The 20,298-nt window shown below is 44.1% G+C and overlaps 1 protein-coding gene and 1 long non-coding RNA gene across 2 annotated transcripts in view; one reads left to right on the forward strand and one right to left on the reverse strand.

Annotated features, from left to right (window-relative positions):
- The window catches only part of LOC110966937 (E3 ubiquitin-protein ligase RNF123-like), a 67,495-nt gene that overhangs the window by 23,398 nt on the left and 23,799 nt on the right, over positions 1–20,298 (forward strand). The window contains exons 14-23 of the mRNA XM_051947768.1: positions 2,545–2,637; positions 2,730–2,798; positions 2,880–3,002; positions 6,107–6,206; positions 6,310–6,371; positions 6,948–7,019; positions 9,993–10,110; positions 12,268–12,369; positions 15,278–15,378; positions 18,063–18,255. Coding sequence (XP_051803728.1) covers positions 2,545–2,637; positions 2,730–2,798; positions 2,880–3,002; positions 6,107–6,206; positions 6,310–6,371; positions 6,948–7,019; positions 9,993–10,110; positions 12,268–12,369; positions 15,278–15,378; positions 18,063–18,255 — 1,033 coding nt within the window. The remainder of the gene's footprint in view (positions 1–2,544; positions 2,638–2,729; positions 2,799–2,879; positions 3,003–6,106; positions 6,207–6,309; positions 6,372–6,947; positions 7,020–9,992; positions 10,111–12,267; positions 12,370–15,277; positions 15,379–18,062; positions 18,256–20,298) is intronic.
- Positions 21–2,528, reverse strand: LOC127533889 (uncharacterized). The gene is made up of 3 exons (XR_007941764.1): positions 1,642–2,528; positions 1,397–1,431; positions 21–1,227 (listed from the first exon to the last, which is right to left on the reverse strand). It is a non-coding gene; the product is annotated as an uncharacterized LOC127533889 (long non-coding RNA).

Consider the following 20,298-nt stretch of genomic DNA (forward strand, 5'->3'; position numbering starts at 1 on the left):
TCTTCCATGTTTGTGTTCTGGGTTGTTTACCTGCTTTATGTTCAGAAACGCATCATTTCCTCAGACTGTCCATTGCTGCATCACTCTGTTGTAGCTCCTCCCCCTCCTGTAAAGTCTACTGTGATTGGTCGACCACAGCCAGGTACCGCTGATCAGGACCTTAGATCCAGGAGTTCAGAGAAGCAGCTTTACTGAGGAAACGATGGGACTGAAGGCTGCTGGTGATTGTTTGAGTTTAGCTAGCTGCTAGCAGCAGGGATGCTAACGTGTTGCTAACAGATTGTTAATGTGTTGCTAGCATGTTGCTAACATGTTGCTAACCTGTTGCTAATGGGTCCCATGATCCTGACAAAACAGAAGAAAAGACTTTAAAGAGGAAGTTGAGCAGGTGAAGAGTTTCTGTGGAGAAATCTGTGGATGATTTAAAGCAGTGAGACGCTGAAGGACGCTATAACAGCAGAACGTGGACAGTTTGATGTGTTTTTAGGGAAAACTGAGCCCAGAAAGATTCTGTGCTCTTTGGAAACTTCGGGAAGAAGCGACTGTCCTCCTCAGTCTGGATCAGATCTAACCCATCTCTCTCTAGATTGATGCTAGAGGTACGGACCCGTACCCGTAGCATCTGTACTGGAAGTACGGACCTGCTGAAATACATCTTATACTCTGTTATAAACCTTTCTACACCGTGGCGATCTCATTCATCTTTATTACTTTTTAAATAACTGGCCAAAGACAGTGGGTGTAACTATAGTGAATGCAGTAGAGACACATGTATATAGAGGCCAAGCCAGTTCATATCGACATCGAAGTCCTTTTTGCCATGAAAATGGCCACACGATAGGGGGCACTGGGGTATTTCAGGCAGCGAGAATTAAAGAAGCAATCTGGGAAATGGAAAGTGCCGTATCCGTAGGCCACAGGCTACGCGTACGGGTCCGTATCTGTAGACACTACGCTCTCTCTAACCTGTCTGTCTCTCTAACCGGTCTGTCTCTAACCGGTCTGTCTCTCTCTAACCTGTCTGTCTCTCTCTAACCTGTCTGTCTCTCTCTAACCTTCTCTCTCTCTAACCTGTCTGTCTCTCTCTAACCTTCTCTCTCTCTAACCCGTCTGTCTCTCTCTAACCTGTCTGTCTCTCTAACCCATCTCTCTCTAACCTTCTCTCTCTCTAACCTGTCTGTCTCTCTCTAACCTTCTCTCTCTCTAACCTGTCTGTCTCTCTCTAACCTTCTCTCTCTCTAACCCGTCTGTCTCTCTCTAACCTGTCTGTCTCTCTAACCCATCTCTCTCTAACCTTCTCTCTCTCTAACCTGTCTGTCTCTCTCTAACCTTCTCTCTCTCTAACCCGTCTGTCTCTCTCTAACCTGTCTGTCTCTCTAACCCATCTCTCTCTAACCTTCTCTCTCTCTAACCGGTCTGTCTCTCTCTAACCTGTCTGTCTCTCTCTAACCTTCTCTCTCTCTAACCTGTCTGTCTCTCTCTAACCTTCTCTCTCTCTAACCTGTCTGTCTCTCTCTAACCTTCTCTCTCTCTAACCTGTCTGTCTCTCTCTAACCTTCTCTCTCTCTAACCTTCTCTCTCTCTAACCTGTCTGTCTCTCTCTAACCTTCTCTCTCTCTAACCCGTCTGTCTCTCTCTAACCTGTCTGTCTCTCTAACCCATCTCTCTCTAACCTTCTCTCTCTCTAACCTGTCTGTCTCTCTCTAACCTTCTCTCTCTCTAACCCGTCTGTCTCTCTCTAACCTGTCTGTCTCTCTAACCCATCTCTCTCTAACCTTCTCTCTCTCTAACCCGTCTGTCTCTCTCTAACCTTCTCTCTCTCTAACCCGTCTGTCTCTCTCTAACCTGTCTGTCTCTCTCTAACCTTCTCTCTCTCTAACCTGTCTGTCTCTCTCTAACCTTCTCTCTCTCTAACCCGTCTGTCTCTCTCTAACCTGTCTGTCTCTCTCTAACCTTCTCTCTCTCTAACCTGTCTGTCTCTCTCTAACCTTCTCTCTCTCTAACCCGTCTGTCTCTCTCTAACCTGTCTGTCTCTCTCTAACCTTCTCTCTCTCTAACCTGTCTGTCTCTCTCTAACCTTCTCTCTCTCTAACCTTCTCTCTCTCTAACCCGTCTGTCTCTCTCTAACCTGTCTGTCTCTCTAACCCATCTCTCTCTAACCTTCTCTCTCTCTAACCTGTCTGTCTCTCTCTAACCTTCTCTCTCTCTAACCTGTCTGTCTCTCTCTAACCTTCTCTCTCTCTAACCCGTCTGTCTCTCTCTAACCTGTCTGTCTCTCTAACCCATCTCTCTCTAACCTTCTCTCTCTCTAACCTGTCTGTCTCTCTCTAACCTTCTCTCTCTCTAACCCGTCTGTCTCTCTCTAACCTGTCTGTCTCTCTAACCCATCTCTCTCTAACCTTCTCTCTCTCTAACCTGTCTGTCTCTCTAACCCATCTCTCTCTAACCTTCTCTCTCTCTAACCCGTCTGTCTCTCTCTAACCTGTCTGTCTCTCTAACCCATCTCTCTCTAACCTTCTCTCTCTCTAACCCATCTGTCTCCAGGACTATGAGGTGAATGAGTGTCTGAAGCAGCTGATGATGTCTCTCCTGAGAGCCTACAGATTCTCTCCCATCATCCCAGATCTGGGTTTCCAGGTAGGACACTTTATTCAGTGAAGCTTCTAGTTCCAGAACCTTTCAACGTTCTGCAGGTTCTGTTCAGGCTGAAGCTGCTCTGTTTGTTCCAGATTCACTACCTGCGTCTGACCACTGCCATCCTCCGCCACGAGAAGTCCAGGAAGTACCTTCTGAACAACGTCTTATATCCTTCAGATCCTTCTGAGCCACAGATGTTCAGTCAGACTGTATCAAACTGAGGAGATAGTCCTTAACAGGAGCTCACGTTCGATGTTCTTCGTTCTGTCGTCTTCTTCTACATCAAGACTCCTCTGAGAGTGAAGGAGGCGGGGCTAGAGGAGCTCATCCCCACCACCTGGTGGCCCACGCACTTCGACAAGGAGGTGAGACACTCACCTGTCAACCCGTTCAGGTGTCGGTCCGTTAGGGTTAGACCTGCCGGAGCCTTCAGACTGTCACTGTGGAGCTTTAGAACGTCTTCTGTCACATTAGAACCAATCCTTTAACGTTTTGCCTGAAGAACCGAACCACAGAGAAGCGTTCTGCTTTAAGTTAGAACTAAACATTTCAGAAAATTCTGATCCACAGTTTAGAGACAAACTGTTGATCATGCAGAAAACAAGCCTTCAGTAACTTTTTATCTTCATGCATTCTCTTCACTTTTATTCATGTATCAACAGTTCAACCATCTGGGACCTCATCTCATAGGTGAAGATCTCCGTTTTATACAGAAAAACAACAAATCCAAAGTTTGAACTCAGCACCAATACTTGGAGAAAAAACTCTTCTTTACCAGGAAGAAACCTTCTGGAGAACCAGGTTTAGGAAAACAGACATCTGCTTGGCTGGTCGGAGAGAGAACAGGAGAACTCACATGAGAACAATAAACATTCTGGAGGTTGGTCAGAGCAGAAGATCCAGAGAACAGAGTCAGTGGATATAAAGGTGATGTCTACCTGTATGCAGAGGAGCCCAGTGCATCATGGGAGCAGTTCTGTCAGCTCAGAGGAACATTCTTTGATCTTAGAGTAGAGAGGATGTCTGGCTCCAGAACCCAGTCTAGGATGTGGTTCCACCACAGAAAAGCTGATAAGTGAAGGTTCTGCTTCTGGAACCTCTGGAACCAGCAGTAAAGCTGCAGTCTGAGAGGGAAGGGTTCTGATAGGATGGTCTGTAACAATCAGGGGCCTCATTTATAAAACTTTGCGTAGGATCAATACTAAAAGTTTGCGTATGCCAAAAATCTGAAATGGGCGTATGCCCTTCGCCCCTGATTTATAAAACTGTGCGTAAGAACAGCTGCACGCAATTCCTTGATAAATCACACTCCAGCTGGAAGATTGCACAGGTGGATCCACCTCACATTCCGCCCACAACACACCCACATTTTACCATGAATGGTCAATGCAAAGTAACTCATGAGTGTATCTGTATATAAATAAGCTGCTGATCCACGGCATTTCACACAGCGCCCCCTGCAGTCTTTTCACTGCTGTGCATCAGAATGAATGAATCATGTGTGACCCAGGCCACCCTGCCACTAAATTTGTTATGATCATGTCCGATGTACAGATAATTTATACACTGATTGAATGTACATTTTTTCGGTTCACATTCATCTTCACTCGGAGCCCTTACAGCAACATGAGTGCAGTCAGTTACGCCGATTACATTTGGGAAACCGGACATTGCTGCAAATTGCCGTTTAATGTTGGCCTGTTCACCCACAGTGTAAGGAAACCTGATGTACTGACTGGTCATGTTTATAATGTCATCCAAACAGCTGGCATTATTGCACTGAGGGATGGTTGTGATATCCAGACCTAAAGGACATCATTTAACTGTATATCAGACCCAGATAGGATTTAGACAACAAATGTAACCTCATATATTCTTCATATTAAACACATACCTGTCGGCCACTTAACGCTGGAAGGAGCCGGTGTCACCAGAAACCCCCGAGTCGTCAGCTCCTGTGTCTGTACCGGGATGGCGTGGTTTGGGCGGGGGGGTCGGTCTAAGACGGCCCAGTTCAGCACATAGATCCAAGACCACTGCTCTAGGGAATCTGAATCTGCTTATTAGCCAGTCATCGTCATGGGCAAATCCCCGTGATCCTAAAATCTCTCTCCATTCTTAACATGATCTTCCAGCAATGCCAGTCCATCCATTGTACCACATTACACACGGCTGTGACCCGCTAGTTATCTGCTTGATCAGCGATTGGACTGATTGTCACAGGCCTTTTCCAAATCAGTAATCAATCAGTGCCACTCACCGCTCTATATCATTTGAAGATGGAAGTTTGACATATGAACATAGTTCTGCAAATACAGTCGTCGGCCGAATGACGCACTATAAGAACATCTACAACAATGAGGGTTTATGATTATCCGGCTCTACAAGTCTAATATGTGATAACAATAAAGGTTTGAGATCAATCTGGTTTCAATTCACCACTTCACCCTCCGGCACTGCCGTTCCCTCTGTCTCCAAAATGTGCTTAAGCAAGCATCAAAGTTGGTGCACCGGTGCGCACATTCTCATGCCAAGTTTGTTTTTAGAAATCACGACGTACACAGCGTACGCCGCTTTCTACGCAAAGTTTGTGATTTACGCCACTTTCTAGCCCTGTTTTGTGCGTACGCAAGATTTTTAAATGAGGCCCCAGATCTTTAAGATACGATGGAGCTGCTCATTCAGAGTTTAGATGTTAGAGGAAGGATTTTAGATTCTATCCTGGATTTTACAGGGAGCCATGAAGAGAAGCTAACAGGAGAACTCTGATCTCTGTTCCTGGGTCCTGTCAGAACTCTGGCTGGAGGTTTTTAGGAGAATTACTGGGACCTCCTGATCATCAGGAACTACAGTAGTCCAGCCTAGAAGTTCTAAATGCATGGACTAGTTCCTCAGCATCACTCTGAGATGTTCCAGATGTTCCTGATTTTACTACCATTAGATGGTAGAAAGCTGTCCTACAGACTGGTTTAGATGTTGAAGGACAGATCCTGGTCAGAGAGAACTCAAAGGTTCTCTACAGTAGAACTGGAGGCAGTGCCATCTAGAGGAACTATCTGATTAGATGCAGAGTTTCAAATACAACAACCTCAGTTTGTCTGGATTTAAATGGATAAAGTTCCAGGTACTTCAGACCTTTATGTCCTTCAGACATGTTGGCGATACATCCAACTGATTGGTTCCATCAGGTTCTATGGAGAAATAGAACTGGGTGTCAACTCCATAACGACGGATATTTCTGTAATGTTTCCTAATGCTACTATCTAAGGAGAGCATGTTCAAAGTAAACAATACTGGTTCTAACACAGAACCCTGAGGAACTCCAGAACTAACGCTGGTGGAAGAATCCTCATTAACATGAACAAACTGGAATCTGATAAACATGATTTCAACCAGTTCAGTTTCTTTAATCCCAGAAGTGGTTCCATCAGTAAATCAGCGTCTTGGTTCTGTTCGGTTTGTGTTTCAGGGTAAAGACGAGCGAGAACCCAAAGATGAGAGTGCAGATGAACGTCTGAGGCGTCGAGCCTATGAAAGAGGCTGCCAGAGGCTGAAGAAGAGAATCGAAGGTTTGCTTCTTCCTGTTTGCTCTGGATATATTCAGTTTTAAACCAACAGGATCAGAGCTGCTGCACGTTTCTTGAAATAAACCAGATGTTTGTCTTTCTGCAGTGGTGGAGGAGCTCCAGGTCCAGATCCTTAGGCTGCTGCTCAACAACAAAGACAAAACAACGGTGTGTCAACCTTTCCTGTCTCAGCAGAAACAGTAGCAGCAACCTGAAGATTCCTGGAGGCTCCTGAAGGCTCCTGAAGGTTCCTACAGGTTCCTGAAGGCTCCTACGGGTTCCTGAAGGTTCCTACAGGTTCCTGAAGGCTCCTACAGGTTCCTGAAGGCTCCTACGGGTTCCTGAAGGCTCCTACAGGTTCCAGAAGGCTCCTACGGGTTCCTGAAGGCTCCTGAAGGTTCCTACAGGCTCCTGAAGGTTCCTACAGGTTCCTGAAGGCTCCTACGGGCTCCTGAAGGTCCATTTACTGATCTAAAGTCAGGTTCATTTAATAAATATATTCTGATAACATCTACGATGATGTTGTTATCCACTGGACCTCCACCTCCTGTGGAACCAGTTGAAGAAGATATGGCAGATGAGTGTCTGAATGTGTTGGTAATCAGTGGAATGACTGATTCTTATAGCTTCTCTTCAGGAGGACATTAAACATATTTCTGTGATAATAAAGTCTTTATTCTGTTCATCTTCAGGATGTTAAACGTGTTTCTGAGATAATTAAGACTTTATTCTGGTCATCTTCAGGGAGAAGCTTCCCGCTACATTTTCCTCAACAAGTTCAGGAAGTTTCTGCAGGAAAACGCTAGCAACAGAGGGGTAAGAACCGTCCTTTACTAGTCCCTAACTACTCACTGACTAGTCCTTAAACAATCACTAACTCGTCCTTGAAGAGTCACTGAATAGTCCTTAACTAGTCCTTAAGCAATCACTAACTAGTTACTAAGTAGTCCTTAACCAATCACTGACTAGTCAGTAACTAGTCCTTAACCAGTCACTAAAAATCCTTTACAGTCCTTAACCAGTCACTAACTAGTCCTTAACCAGTCGCTAACTGCTCTTTAACCAGTCACTAACTAGTCCTTAGCCAGTCACTAAGTAGTCCTTAACCACTCACTAACTGCTCCTTTCCCAGTCACTAACTACTCCCAGACCTGCCAACCTGTACGCATTTTGTGTAGCAGGTACGCAATTTGACATCAAAATACGCTGGTACGCTCCGCCTCATTAAACTACTCTAAAAGCTGCAGACATCTGTGAGTGCTGTTAGAAATGTGGACGTGCATACATGATGCAGCAGTGTAGTGGTGCAATTTCAACCAATCATCATAGAGTAGCGGAGAATAACGAGTCTGCAGAACCCTTGTTGGCCCGCTCTCTCCTGTCCTCTGCCTCCCTCCTCCTCTCTCGTGTGTGTGTGTGTGTGTGTGTGTGTGTGTGTGTGTGTGTGTGTGTGTGTGTGTGTGTGTGTGTGTGTGTGTGTGTGTGTGTGTGTGTGTGTGTGTGTGTGTGTGTGTGTGTGTGTGTGTGTGTGTGTGTGTGTGTGTGTGTGTGTGTGTGTGTCTTTTGGCAAATATGTACTGTTAATAACGTTACTTTCACGTTGAAAATACGATGTCATGTCGGGGAAATAAGCACCGAGTTTTTTTTTTCCTATCGACGTGTGTGAGATTAAGTGGTACTCAAAATATTTCGCCAAGGTTGGCAGGTCTGTACTCCTTTCCCAGTCATGAACTAGTTCTTAACCAGTCACGAACTAGTTCTTAACCAGTCACGAACTAGTCCTTAAACAGTTACTAAATATTCTTTAACCAGTCACTAACTAGCCACTAACTGCTCCTTTAACAGTCACTGAGTCGTCACTATCTAGTCCTTAACCAGTCAGATTCTCAGGTTGACAGCAGGTCAGGAAAATTTTCCAGAACCTCCAGCTGGTTTCTCTTGGAGTTCCTTCCATCTCCATGGCCGTTTCTCAATTCTAAGACCGCAAGTCTGGTCTCGCGTTCTCGCCAAGTCCGGTCTTGCGAGAACGACTCGCACGACCGGACTTGGTGAGAACGCGAGACCGCATCGAGGTTAAAGTCCATTTGGAGCAGCAGCGTACCTGATGACGTTATCACCTCGGTTCATCCATAACCCGTCTCTGGGTTCATCCGCTCCAGTTATTTTTACCGTGAAAAACAACGAAATGGAACAGATAGAACAACACAGCCTTGCATGGTCACGTTTTAATATTAAAACAAGATCGTTGTTAGATTCCGATACATTTTTTAAAAAATGTTTTAGAGCCTTTATTTTATTGACAGCTGTAGTTTGTGATGAACTGAACCGTCTCATTCTCAGCTCTATCAGTGGATCCACTAAAACTTTTTACAAACTGATCACTGAAAATATTAAACCTTCAGGTGGACATTTCATAAACAGGGATGGATGGTTTACAGTTTTATTATTAACATTAATACATTCTGCATACATACCTGCTGCTTGTTCTCCAACATCCAGAGGTTTATAGTCTGACACACACACAAACATCACCACGCTTTACTGTGATCACCAGGACTTCTGTACGCTGAACATCATCACTGATTAATGAGAGAATACTGCATGTCAACTACTGTACTCACAACCTGAATACAGGTGAGCTCCTACAACATTCAGCATTTTGTATCCTCAGTTTCCATGAGCAGCATCCTGCTGGTCCAGATGCTGAAGATGGAGCTGCTGATGTTCTGTCTGTGGAGTCTCCCAGCAGTCAGTGAAGATCTGGGTTTTTTCACGTTCCTGGAATATAATATTGCTTAAATGTTATTTTTTAATGCACAGTAACAGTTATGACAATAGAACAAAGTCGTACTACATTTAATGAAGACAGACAATAATTCAGAAGCTCACAGTCAGCGATGGAGTGAAACATTAAAAATATGTTATAAATATTAACTTCAACTTCTTTCAAGTCCATTTTTCTCTGAACAATAAAAAAATACACTGATGCCAAAGTGTGACCATTAGAAAAACATAAAACTACTTATATCCCCGTTTAACTGCTATAGAGCCATCAGAGCCAGCGACAGATTTCTAAAAGTCTTGCCGACATCAGGCTGCTCTCGGCTCATTGCCGTTTATACTGGAGCCTCACATCTCCGAAACCATTGGAGTAAATTTTTAAACAGGCTTTATCTGGATAAACTGACCACATACTTGACGTTTACACAACTACTTTCTCGCCTGAAATAATCTGAAAACTACATTTTGTATCATAACAGTAGTATTGCCAAAAATCTTCTGTTACCTCTGAAAGTTTCCTCCTCGGCCTTTCACTGCTGGTCGGCGAGAAATGCATTATGGGTTATTTGGCCGCCCCAAGACTGCACAAGTCTGGTCCGATGAAGTCTCGATAAATGTGGGCGGAGCGAGAACATTTCTGGGTATTTCTTGCGGTCTCGGATGCGATCTAAGAATTGGAACAGTACTCGGTCTCCGACTGATGACGTTTCACGAGAACGCGAGACCACAAGAACGCATATTGAGAAACGGCCCATGTTTGCTCTCTGCTCATCATCAGTAGATGTTCCTCCATGCTGGATGGATCTCCATCCACCTGTTCCTCTGTTCTCTGTTTATTTACTGGTTTTCCTCTCAGTCTCTCTGAGGAAACACTGCCTGCAGTTCAACCTGGAACTCTCTGAGTCATCCTGGAGAACCAGAACAAACATGTTCTGACATGACTGTCCCGTGTACAGATCACGCCTACATGCTTGTACAGTGACTGTGTGTGTGTGTGTGTGTGTGCAGCATCCCACAGCGTTGTGTCCTCCAGAGTACATGGTGTGTTTCCTGCATCGCCTCATCACGGCCGTCAGAACCTGCTGGGATGAAGGCAGCCGCAAGACGGGCAGCTTCAACAGCGAAGGTAACGCGACAGACACACACCACACACACACACCACACACACACCACAGACATGCGACAGACACACACCACACACACACCACAGACACACCACAGACATGCGACAGACACACACCACACACACACCACAGACATGCGACAGACACACACCACACACACACCACACACACACCACAGACATGCGACAGACACACACCACCCACGCACCACACACACACCACACACACACCACACACACACCACACACACACCACAGACATGCGACAGACACACACCACACACACACCACAGACACACCACAGACATGCGACAGACACACACCACACACACACCACAGACATGCGACAGACACACACCACCCACGCACCACACACACACCACACACACACCACAGACATGCGACAGACACACACCACACACACACCACACACACACCACACACACACCACACACACACCACAGACATGCGACAGACACAACAGAAAACTTTATTTGTCCCCAGGGGACAATTAAAAAGGCACATAGAGCAGGCAGTGCCACAATGACATTATCAGAGATAGAGATAAATATATGTACAAAGTAATAATAAGAATAAAAATTAAAAAGAGAGAAATAAGAAAAAACGCAGCTTAATAATATACATAGTGCAAATATGAATGAAAGTAGGTCCAATATGGCAATGAGGTAGATACAGTAATATATTGCAGAAGATATAAATTGAGGAGAGCAAAATGGCAGAGTTCCCAGAGGTCCATGTTAAAGTCCGTGTGTGGTGGTGGGGGTGTTATGGTTCATGAGTTGAGGAGTTGGACCGTCCTGGGTACAAAGGTGGACCTTCTCCTCTGTGTCCTGCATGCACGGCAGTGAAGCTGTCGACCAGAAGGAAGTCACTGAGACACAGAGAAGAGATCATGGGAGGGTCACGGATGATCCGGTTTGCCAGTCGACATGTTAACTGTTCATACACTGCAGACAGAGCTCTGAGAGGCAGTCTCAGATCTCCTCTGTGTTAGAGGAGAATTTCAGCTGATTGTCAAAGATGGTACCCAGATATTTGTACTCCTCCATAATAAAAGCTCAACAGGCAGTCCATGGATGGTGGTAGTGACAGCTGTAGTCAGCGCCATCTGCTGGTTGGAAAAGGTCACCACCATCTCCTTGTTTTTTTTAACATTCAGCTCCAGACAAGAGTCATCACACTAGTCCACAAACTGCTGGAGGACTGAGCTGTGGGACTGAGAAGGTCCTGACAGCAGAGACAGGAGGACTGTGTCATCTGCAGATCTGACCGGGTGGGAATTGGTCTGTGGATCTGCAGTCATCCATGTAGAGGATGAAGAGTAGTGGAGAGAGGACAGGGGCCTGAGGAGAACCATGGAGGTCTGTAGTAGATCAGAGAAGGTTAAAAAGTCCAGTAACCACAGGATGAGCTGATCATCCAGGTGGAAGTGGGAGGAGAGTTTGTGAGCCAGGATGTGAGGCTGGAAGGTGTTGAATGCCGAGGAGAAGTCAGCAAACAGGAGTCTGGCTGAGGTGTTTGGGTGTTCCAGGTGACGGTGTAAAGTGTCCAGAATGAATACTTTGGCGTCATCAACATCTCTGCTCGAACGATACGCAAATTGGAGAGGGTCAATCTGTGCGTTAGTTACTCCGATGACTTGATGTTTCACGATTCTCTCCATTGCCTTCATCATGAGGGAGGTGAGAGCCACAGGTCTGAGGTCATTAAGTGCTGTGGTTGTAATATTCTCAGTTTCCACAACTGAGGAACTGTACAGCTGTCCAGGGAGTTTTGGAAGAGGGTCTGAAAAACACCCCCCAGCTGTTCTGCACAGAGCCTGAGCACACGACTACTGATGTTGTCCAGGCCAGGCGAACTGGTCTCTCTGGTTCTTCTCAAGGCTCTAATCACATCCTCTATTACAGACACACGACAGACACACCGCAGACATACCACAGACACACGACAGACCTTATTAACCTGTCTGTATTTGCACGTCTGTATTAACTCGTTTGTATTGACTCGTCTGTATTGACTTGTCAGTATTAACATGCCAGTATCGACTAATCACTGTTAACTCGTCAGTATTGACTCGTCTATACTGACTCCTCCATACTAAGTAGTCAGTATTGACTCGTCTGTATTGACTCCCTGCAGATGCCTACATCCCCCCCCAGCTCTTCTACAATGGGAAGGTGGACTACTTTGACCTGCAAAGACTCGGGGGGCTGCTGTCCCACCTGAAGAAGACCCTCAAAGGTTTGTGTCACATGTTCCACAACAAACTGGTTTTACTGGTTTCTACAGGGTGACCCAAAAGTTTGGAAACAAATGAAAAGTCTATAATCCAAATAATATAATGTTATTTCAATAAATCAGTACCACAGATATATTCAGAAGAGTATCAGATTAGTGTAAAACAAACATATTTCCACATGTTCATGTTTGTTTCTTCTACAAAGACGTGAACGTTTCCACCACCTGGTTACACTGGTATCTTCTGGAATGTATCTTCATTCATGCTTATGAAGGTTCCTCAAACTGGACAGTAAATGTTGCCTCATAGTACTTTTGGATGTTTAAAAAATAAAAACTGTCAGATACTTTACCATCAAGAGTTTTAAATCTGACACTGATGGTCTGCATTTAGAAGTTCTGCTCCAGCAAACCTGGACCTTATGGTTCTATTTATTGTCTTCAGAGTTATTGCACTCGGCAAATACTATGCTTTTAAGTTATTATGCTATAACAAAAATGGGTAAAATAAGAGTGAATTCATGCACCCCCAACTGAAATAGACACTGCAGTTAAACTTTGTTTCCAAACTTTTGGGTCACCCTGTACAGTGAAATCACCAAGCTGACTGGGTGAACTGGTTTTACTGGTTTTACTCCAGTCCACCACTTTCCTGTCTCTGCTGAGGTTCACCACTAGAGGGAGGCATTGCTTTGTGTTAGTCAGACTCATGAATCAATCACTGAAGAGCCTCCAATAGAGTTCTGGTCCTGCTCCGTTCTAGTCCCCGTTTAACTAGTTAATTCAATTCAATTCAATTTTATTTATATAGTGTCAATTGCAGTCAAATCGTCTCAAGACGCTTTACAGAACCCAAATGCCTGACCCCCAGAGCAGCCCAAAGGAGACAGTGGCAGGAAAACACCCTTTTAACAGGGAAGAAACCTCGAGTAGAACCCGGCTCTATACAGGGGGGACCCATCTGCCTGCTGGCCGAGGGGGGTTGAGAGGGACAGAGGAGGGCAAGGGGGAGGGATGGGAGAAGAGGGAGGGGTGGGAAAGCAAGGAAAACACAACACACATTTGGATACATGTATGACAGGATATGTGACACAGACAAAGTATAAGCTAACATTGAAAACTGACTCATAGTTTACTCTGATGATGTACAGCTCTGACATTAAACATACTCCATATATAGCTAGCAGTAAAATTCAAACAGTATGTAAGTTAGCATAACAGTATAGTGAAGGCGATGCAGAGTTGACTGGTGGAAAAAGGGGAGCTGGAAGCAGAGGACTGGAGGAAGGTCAGCAGCAGCATCCCACAGTGGACATGATGGAGACTGGACCAGCTGGTGGAACATCAACCACAGATCTGAAGCATCCAGCTCTGGGACCAGGGACACTCGGACAAATAGCACAGGGGGAAACAGAGTGAATGTACTGCAATAACGGTATACATATTAAATGTAAAGGTAGATAGAGAAGGGCTCAGTGCGTCAAGAGAAGTCCCCCAGCAGCCTATAGGCCTATAGCAGCATGACTAGAGGCAGAACGAAGGGACGTCCAAGAGGGAGTCAGCTGTGCAATGAAGACACAAGCCGAACCCCTGTGGGTCACCCAGTCAGCCCCAACTATAAGATTTGTCAAAAAGGAACGTTTTAAGCCTGGTCTTAAAAATAGAGAGGGTATCTGCCTCCAGAACCCAAACTGGGAGCAGGTTCCACAGGAGAGGAGCTGATAACTGAAGGCTCTGCCTCCCATTCTACTTTTAGAAATTCTAGGAACAACAAGTAAGCCTGCAGTTTGAGAATGAAGAATTCTACTAGGATAATATGGTACTATCAGATCTTTAACCCGTTAAACTTCAGTGTACCGCCGGCCGTTCTTGTAAATGTTTTGTAAGCCAGGAGGAGAGTTTTGAATTTGATTCTGGCTGCAACTGGAAGCCAGTGAACAGAGATGAACAGGGGAGTGACATAAGCTCTTTTGGGCTGGTTGAAGACCAGACGTGCTGCTGCATTCTGGATCATCTGTAGAGGTTTGACTGTACATGCAGGGAGACCTGCCAGAAGAGAGTTGCAGTAGTCAATGCGTGACATCACAAGAGCCTGAACCAGAAGTTGTGTGGCCTGTTGGGTCAGGAAGGATCTGATCTTCCTGAAATTGTAGAGGGCATAACGACAAGATCGAGAAACTGAGGCCACGTGACCCTTAAAGGTCAGCTGGTCATCAATCATGACACCCAGGTTTCTGGCTGAGTTTGTGGGCACAAGTAGGCTCGAGTGAAGTTGGACACTGATCTGAGGCTGAACAGATGGACAAGCTGGAAAGACCATGAGTTCAGTCTTAGACAGATTCAGCTGAAGGTGCCGTTCCTTCATCCATGTGGAGATATCAGCCAGACATGCTGATATCCGAGCTGAAACTGTTGTGTCGTCAGGTGGAAAAGAGAGGAAAAGCTGAGTGTCGTCAGAATTACAGTGGTAGGAGAAGCCATGGGAGCGGATCACTGCACCAAGTGAGGTGGTGTACAGAGAGAAGAGTAAGTGTTTCCAGAAGACCTTTAATAAATCTATGAAAGAACCAAAATAAAGGATTGATTTTATGACAGAGATTCATGTTTCAATGATTCAATCTTAAATCCAGACTTCTAGGAGTCACTGAAGACTGATGATAAACAGTCATCTGACCCACACACAGAACAGATGATGAGATGGATCAGTGAATGGATCAGTGAATGGATCAGTAAATAAATGAACCCAGTTCAGCTGAAGGAACCCTGAAGGTTAGAATTGAAAGTTGTCTCAGATCTTCAGTCATCACAGCGTTTATAGATTGACAGCAGATCAGATCAATGCTTGGCGTTTGTTGGAAATGTCTGGATGAAACTGGAACCTGAATCGATGTGACTGAATGTTTGTTTCCAGATGATCTGGCTGGAAAAGCCAACATCATCATCGATCCTGCAGAGATTCAGGCCACATCTATGGACGACCTGGACGAGGACGAGGAGAGTGGAGCCGCTCAGGTCGGTCTTTGTTCAACCTACCATCTGTGATTTTAACTCAGTGAGGTTCATGCTTGAAGTCCTGCAGCTCTGTGGAACCAGAACAGCACGATGGAGAGAGGATCAGAGATGTTGTTCTTGCAGTTATAATGATGGAAACCTGGAAAAAGAGACAAATTCTTTCAATGATTAATTTTATGAAAGTGTCAAGGAACCATCGCGTCCACCATGTCTCCTCAGATGTTAAACCTGAACTAATCAGTCCTTCCAGGATTTTCGTGATTGTTGCGGCCGAAAATGCCTGAATTTGTGGCAGCTTTTCTAAAAAATTGCGATAAAAGTTGCGATGTTTTAAGCTTATTTGTTGTGATGAAATTGCGGGAAACAGTAACAATCACTAAAAAGTTGCATTTTTTTCCAGCTTGTAGAACACGTTTCAATGCTGTAATTGACAATATTTATTCCGAAATTAATTATTTAACATTCCAACCCATTTCCACAAAAGCTGGCACACCACGGTGGGACATTAGCAGCAGCCAGATACTGGTTTAACTTGAAGTGGTTGGTAGATTTAAGGCACAAAATGGTAATTTACTATTGAATGAATCATATCCGGACAGATCTGTCAGTGGCTTAAAAAGTTAATTTCACATCCTGGCACACACGTGTTCACACTCGCTCACGGCTTGTCACGCCAATTAAAAAGAAGACAGTACAATACTCCACCAAGGCAGTTGTGTGTTCTGCATGTGTACATACCGAATCACGTGACCTAACTATGTAGCGGGCGACGGGAATTGATGGGACTGAGAAACACCCCCACATTTTAATCAGTTGTTCTTTGTGTCATTTTTCACAATCGTGATCGTCAACGGGCCGCTGAGGTAGCGTTTACTTGTTGCCATGGTTACCGTGCTGCTATCAGACGCCGTGCCGCTATGAATCCTTAACAAATCCATGGATCCAAACTTTAAGCCGTATCGCTGCTGAAGTCTAATCATTTGGTCCTTGTGTCATTTCTGACCGACCCTGAAAACTTCATTTAAATCTCTGAGTCTGTTTCTGAGTGATGTTGGTAACAGAGGAAGGATTCACACACGCTGATCGTCACATAACTCTGCCGTGTTCTTTGGTGGAATAAATAATCTAATTTACCTTCATTCTTTCAGAGCTCTAACAGATCTGGATGAAACAGTTTCCATCATGGTGATTTATGTGGTCTGTTGTCTGATCATTTCAGCTGTTCTAATATGTTTCGTGTTTTAAAAAAAAGTGTGTATCAAGCGATGATTGTTTTTCTTTTTTTGTATTCCACCACAATATTGCATGGGTGTAAAACAGTTTAGCTCCGCTTTGGTGAAGAACATCAGTGAATTAATTGTTTATCACGGTCTTCAGCTGTAATTTTTGTTGGTAAATCAGAGACATTAGTATCTCACATGTCTGCATCTTCAAACCATAAACAGGAAGTGAATTCGGTGACGTACGTGCATTAGGTTTGCGCTGGGAGCTGCTATGATTGGTGGAACTTATGGGAGGTAGGTGAAAATTGCGGTTTTGTGATTGGGGTGATTGGACAAAATTGCAAGGCCGCGCAAAATTTGCGGAGATTGGTTGATTTCGCATTTGCGCGATCGCAACATCGCAAATTCCTGGAGGGACTGACAAATGTTGTCTCCTCAGACTTCTGTGGAGGTTCTCAGTCATCCAGGTCCTGGTGATGGTAGGAGCTTCAGGAGAAACCAGCTGGAGGTTCTGGAAGACATTTCTCGAAACGTCTTCCAGAACCTCCAGCTGGTTCCTCCTACGATCTCCTCATTCTGTAGATGTTTTTCTATCTCGAGACTTTTCTTCTCTACTCTGCGCATCATCAGTAGATGTTCCTCCATGCTGGATGGAGCTCCATCAACCTGTTTATTTATTGGTTTTCCTCTCAGCCTCTCTGAGGAAATACTGTGTGCAGTTCAACCTGGAACTCTCTGAATGTTCTGGTCTGAGATGGTCCTGGAGAACCAGAACCAGGAGGAGGTTCTGGTTCTATACAGAATGTGTTTGAAGCAAACACTTTATTTTAGGTAAATTTTCAAATGAGACAGGAAGAATAAAGGGATTTTAAATAAATCAGGATTTCTGTTCAGAGTTGGTTGTTTTCCTGGTGGAACTGCAGGTTCTTTCTGTTATAGTTTTTGGCTGATAGATGGAGTTGTTCTGGAGATTTTTAGACTAGACCAGAATGGACTAGACTAGACCAGAATAGACTAGACTAGACCAGTCCAGAATAGACTAGACCGGACTAGACTAGACCAGTCCAGTCCAGAATAGACTAGACCGTACTAGACTACACCAGTCCAGAATAGACTAGACCGTACTAGACTACACCAGTCCAGAATAGACTAGACCGTACTAGACTACACCAGTCCAGAATAGACTAGACCGGACTAGACTAGACCAGACCAGTCCAGAATAGACTAGACCAGACCAGACCAGAATAGACTAGACCGGACTAGACTCGACTAAACTGGAATAGAGTAGACCGGACTGGATTAACCTAGACTAGATTAGACTAGACTAGAATACCTTAGCCTAGACCGGTTCTGTTTTTGTAGACACGATTTTCTGCAGGTTCTGGGTTTCTGAGGGTCCCCCAGAACCTTCAGAACAGAGCAGATGTTCAGGTGTGTTGATCAGCTGTTTTCTGATGACAGAGGCCGTTCGGGGCGGCGGCTATGGGTGGAGCTCTGGCAAGGCCCAGCTGGCTGAGTTCTCCCACTCTGGGTCGGGCCAACCGGTTCCTGAGCACCGCCGCCGTCAGCCTGATGACGCCCCGCCGGCCCCTGACCCAGCCGGAGAAGGTGAAGGTCCGGACCCTGGCGGTGGAGCAGAGAACCGAGGAGGACAGTCAGTACCCTTCACTTTTTACAAGACAACCCAACATTTAGAGGAACAAACAGAACCCAACATTTACAATCACAAACAGAACCCAACATTTACAGGAAGAAACAGAACCCAACATTTAAAAGAACAAACAGAACCCAACATTTAAAAGAACAAACAGAACCCAACATTTAAAAGAACAATCAGAACCCAGCATTTAAAAGAACAAACAGAACCCAACATTTAAAAGAACAAACAGAACCCAACATTTAAAAGAACAATCAGAACCCAACATTTAAAAGAACAAACAGAACCCAACATTTACAGGAACAAACAGAACCCAGCATTTACAGGAACAATCAGAACCCAACATTTAAAAGAACAAACAGAACCCAACATTTAAAAGAACAAACAGAACCCAACATTTAAAAGAACAATCAGAACCCAACATTTACAGGAACAAACAGAACCCAGCATTTACAGGAACAATCAGAACCCAACATTTAAAAGAACAAACAGAACCCAACATTTAAAAGAACAAAAAGAAACCCAACATTTACAGGAACAAACAGAACCCAGCATTTACAGGAACAATCAGAACCCAACATTTAAAAGAACAAACAGAACCCAACATTTAAAAGAACAAAAAGAAACCCAGCATTTACAGGAACAATCAGAACCCAACATTTAAAAGAACAAACAGAACCCAACATTTAAAAGAACAAACAGAACCCAACATTTAAAAGAACAATCAGAACCCAACATTTACAGGAACAAACAGAACCCAGCATTTACAGGAACAATCAGAACCCAACATTTAAAAGAACAAACAGAACCCAACATTTAAAAGAACAAAAAGAAACCCAACATTTACAGGAACAAACAGAACCCAGCATTTACAGGAACAATCAGAACCCAACATTTAAAAGAACAAACAGAACCCAGCATTTACAGGAACAATCAGAACCCAACATTTAAAAGAACAAACAGAACCCAACATTTAAAAGAACAAACAGAACCCAACATTTAAAAGAACAAACAGAACCCAACATTTAAAAGAACAATCAGAACCCAACATTTAAAAGAACAATCAGAACCCAGCATTTACAGGAACAAACAGAACCCAGCATTTACAGGAACAATCAGAACCCAACATTTAAAAGAACAAACAGAACCCAACATTTAAAAGAACAAAAAGAAACCCAACATTTACAGGAACAAACAGAACCCAGCATTTACAGGAACAATCAGAACCCAACATTTAAAAGAACAAACAGAACCCAACATTTAAAAGAACAAAAAGAAACCCAGCATTTACAGGAACAATCAGAACCCAACATTTAAAAGAACAAACAGAACCCAACATTTAAAAGAACAAACAGAACCCAACATTTAAAAGAACAATCAGAACCCAACATTTACAGGAACAAACAGAACCCAGCATTTACAGGAACAATCAGAACCCAACATTTAAAAGAACAAACAGAACCCAACATTTAAAAGAACAAAAAGAAACCCAACATTTACAGGAACAAACAGAACCCAGCATTTACAGGAACAATCAGAACCCAACATTTAAAAGAACAAACAGAACCCAGCATTTACAGGAACAATCAGAACCCAACATTTAAAGAACAAACAGAACCCAACATTTAAAAGAACAAACAGAACCCAACATTTAAAAGAACAAACAGAACCCAACATTTAAAAGAACAATCAGAACCCAACATTTAAAAGAACAAACAGAACCCAACATTTACAGGAACAATCAGAACCCAACATTTAACCCTTTAAGCTTCAGTGTACCGCCGGCGGTACACCTACTAATTTGCATAGGAATTTCAAGAATGTCCGACGGCCGCAAACCCGATTATACAAACACTATACACCGATGGAAAGCTTAGATTCTCATGAATCCGCCGGTATAAACCACTTTCAGATGTGATTACCACAGCGGGTGAGAAAAACACATTTGTCCGACAAAAACAAATATCCATCCATCCGTTCTCTATACACGGCTTCAACGCACACAGCGCGACTCACATTTCCGGGTTTATTATTACACAC

The sequence above is a fragment of the Acanthochromis polyacanthus genome, chromosome 5 (assembly GCF_021347895.1).
Source record: "Acanthochromis polyacanthus isolate Apoly-LR-REF ecotype Palm Island chromosome 5, KAUST_Apoly_ChrSc, whole genome shotgun sequence".
Taxonomy (NCBI): domain Eukaryota; kingdom Metazoa; phylum Chordata; class Actinopteri; family Pomacentridae; genus Acanthochromis; species Acanthochromis polyacanthus.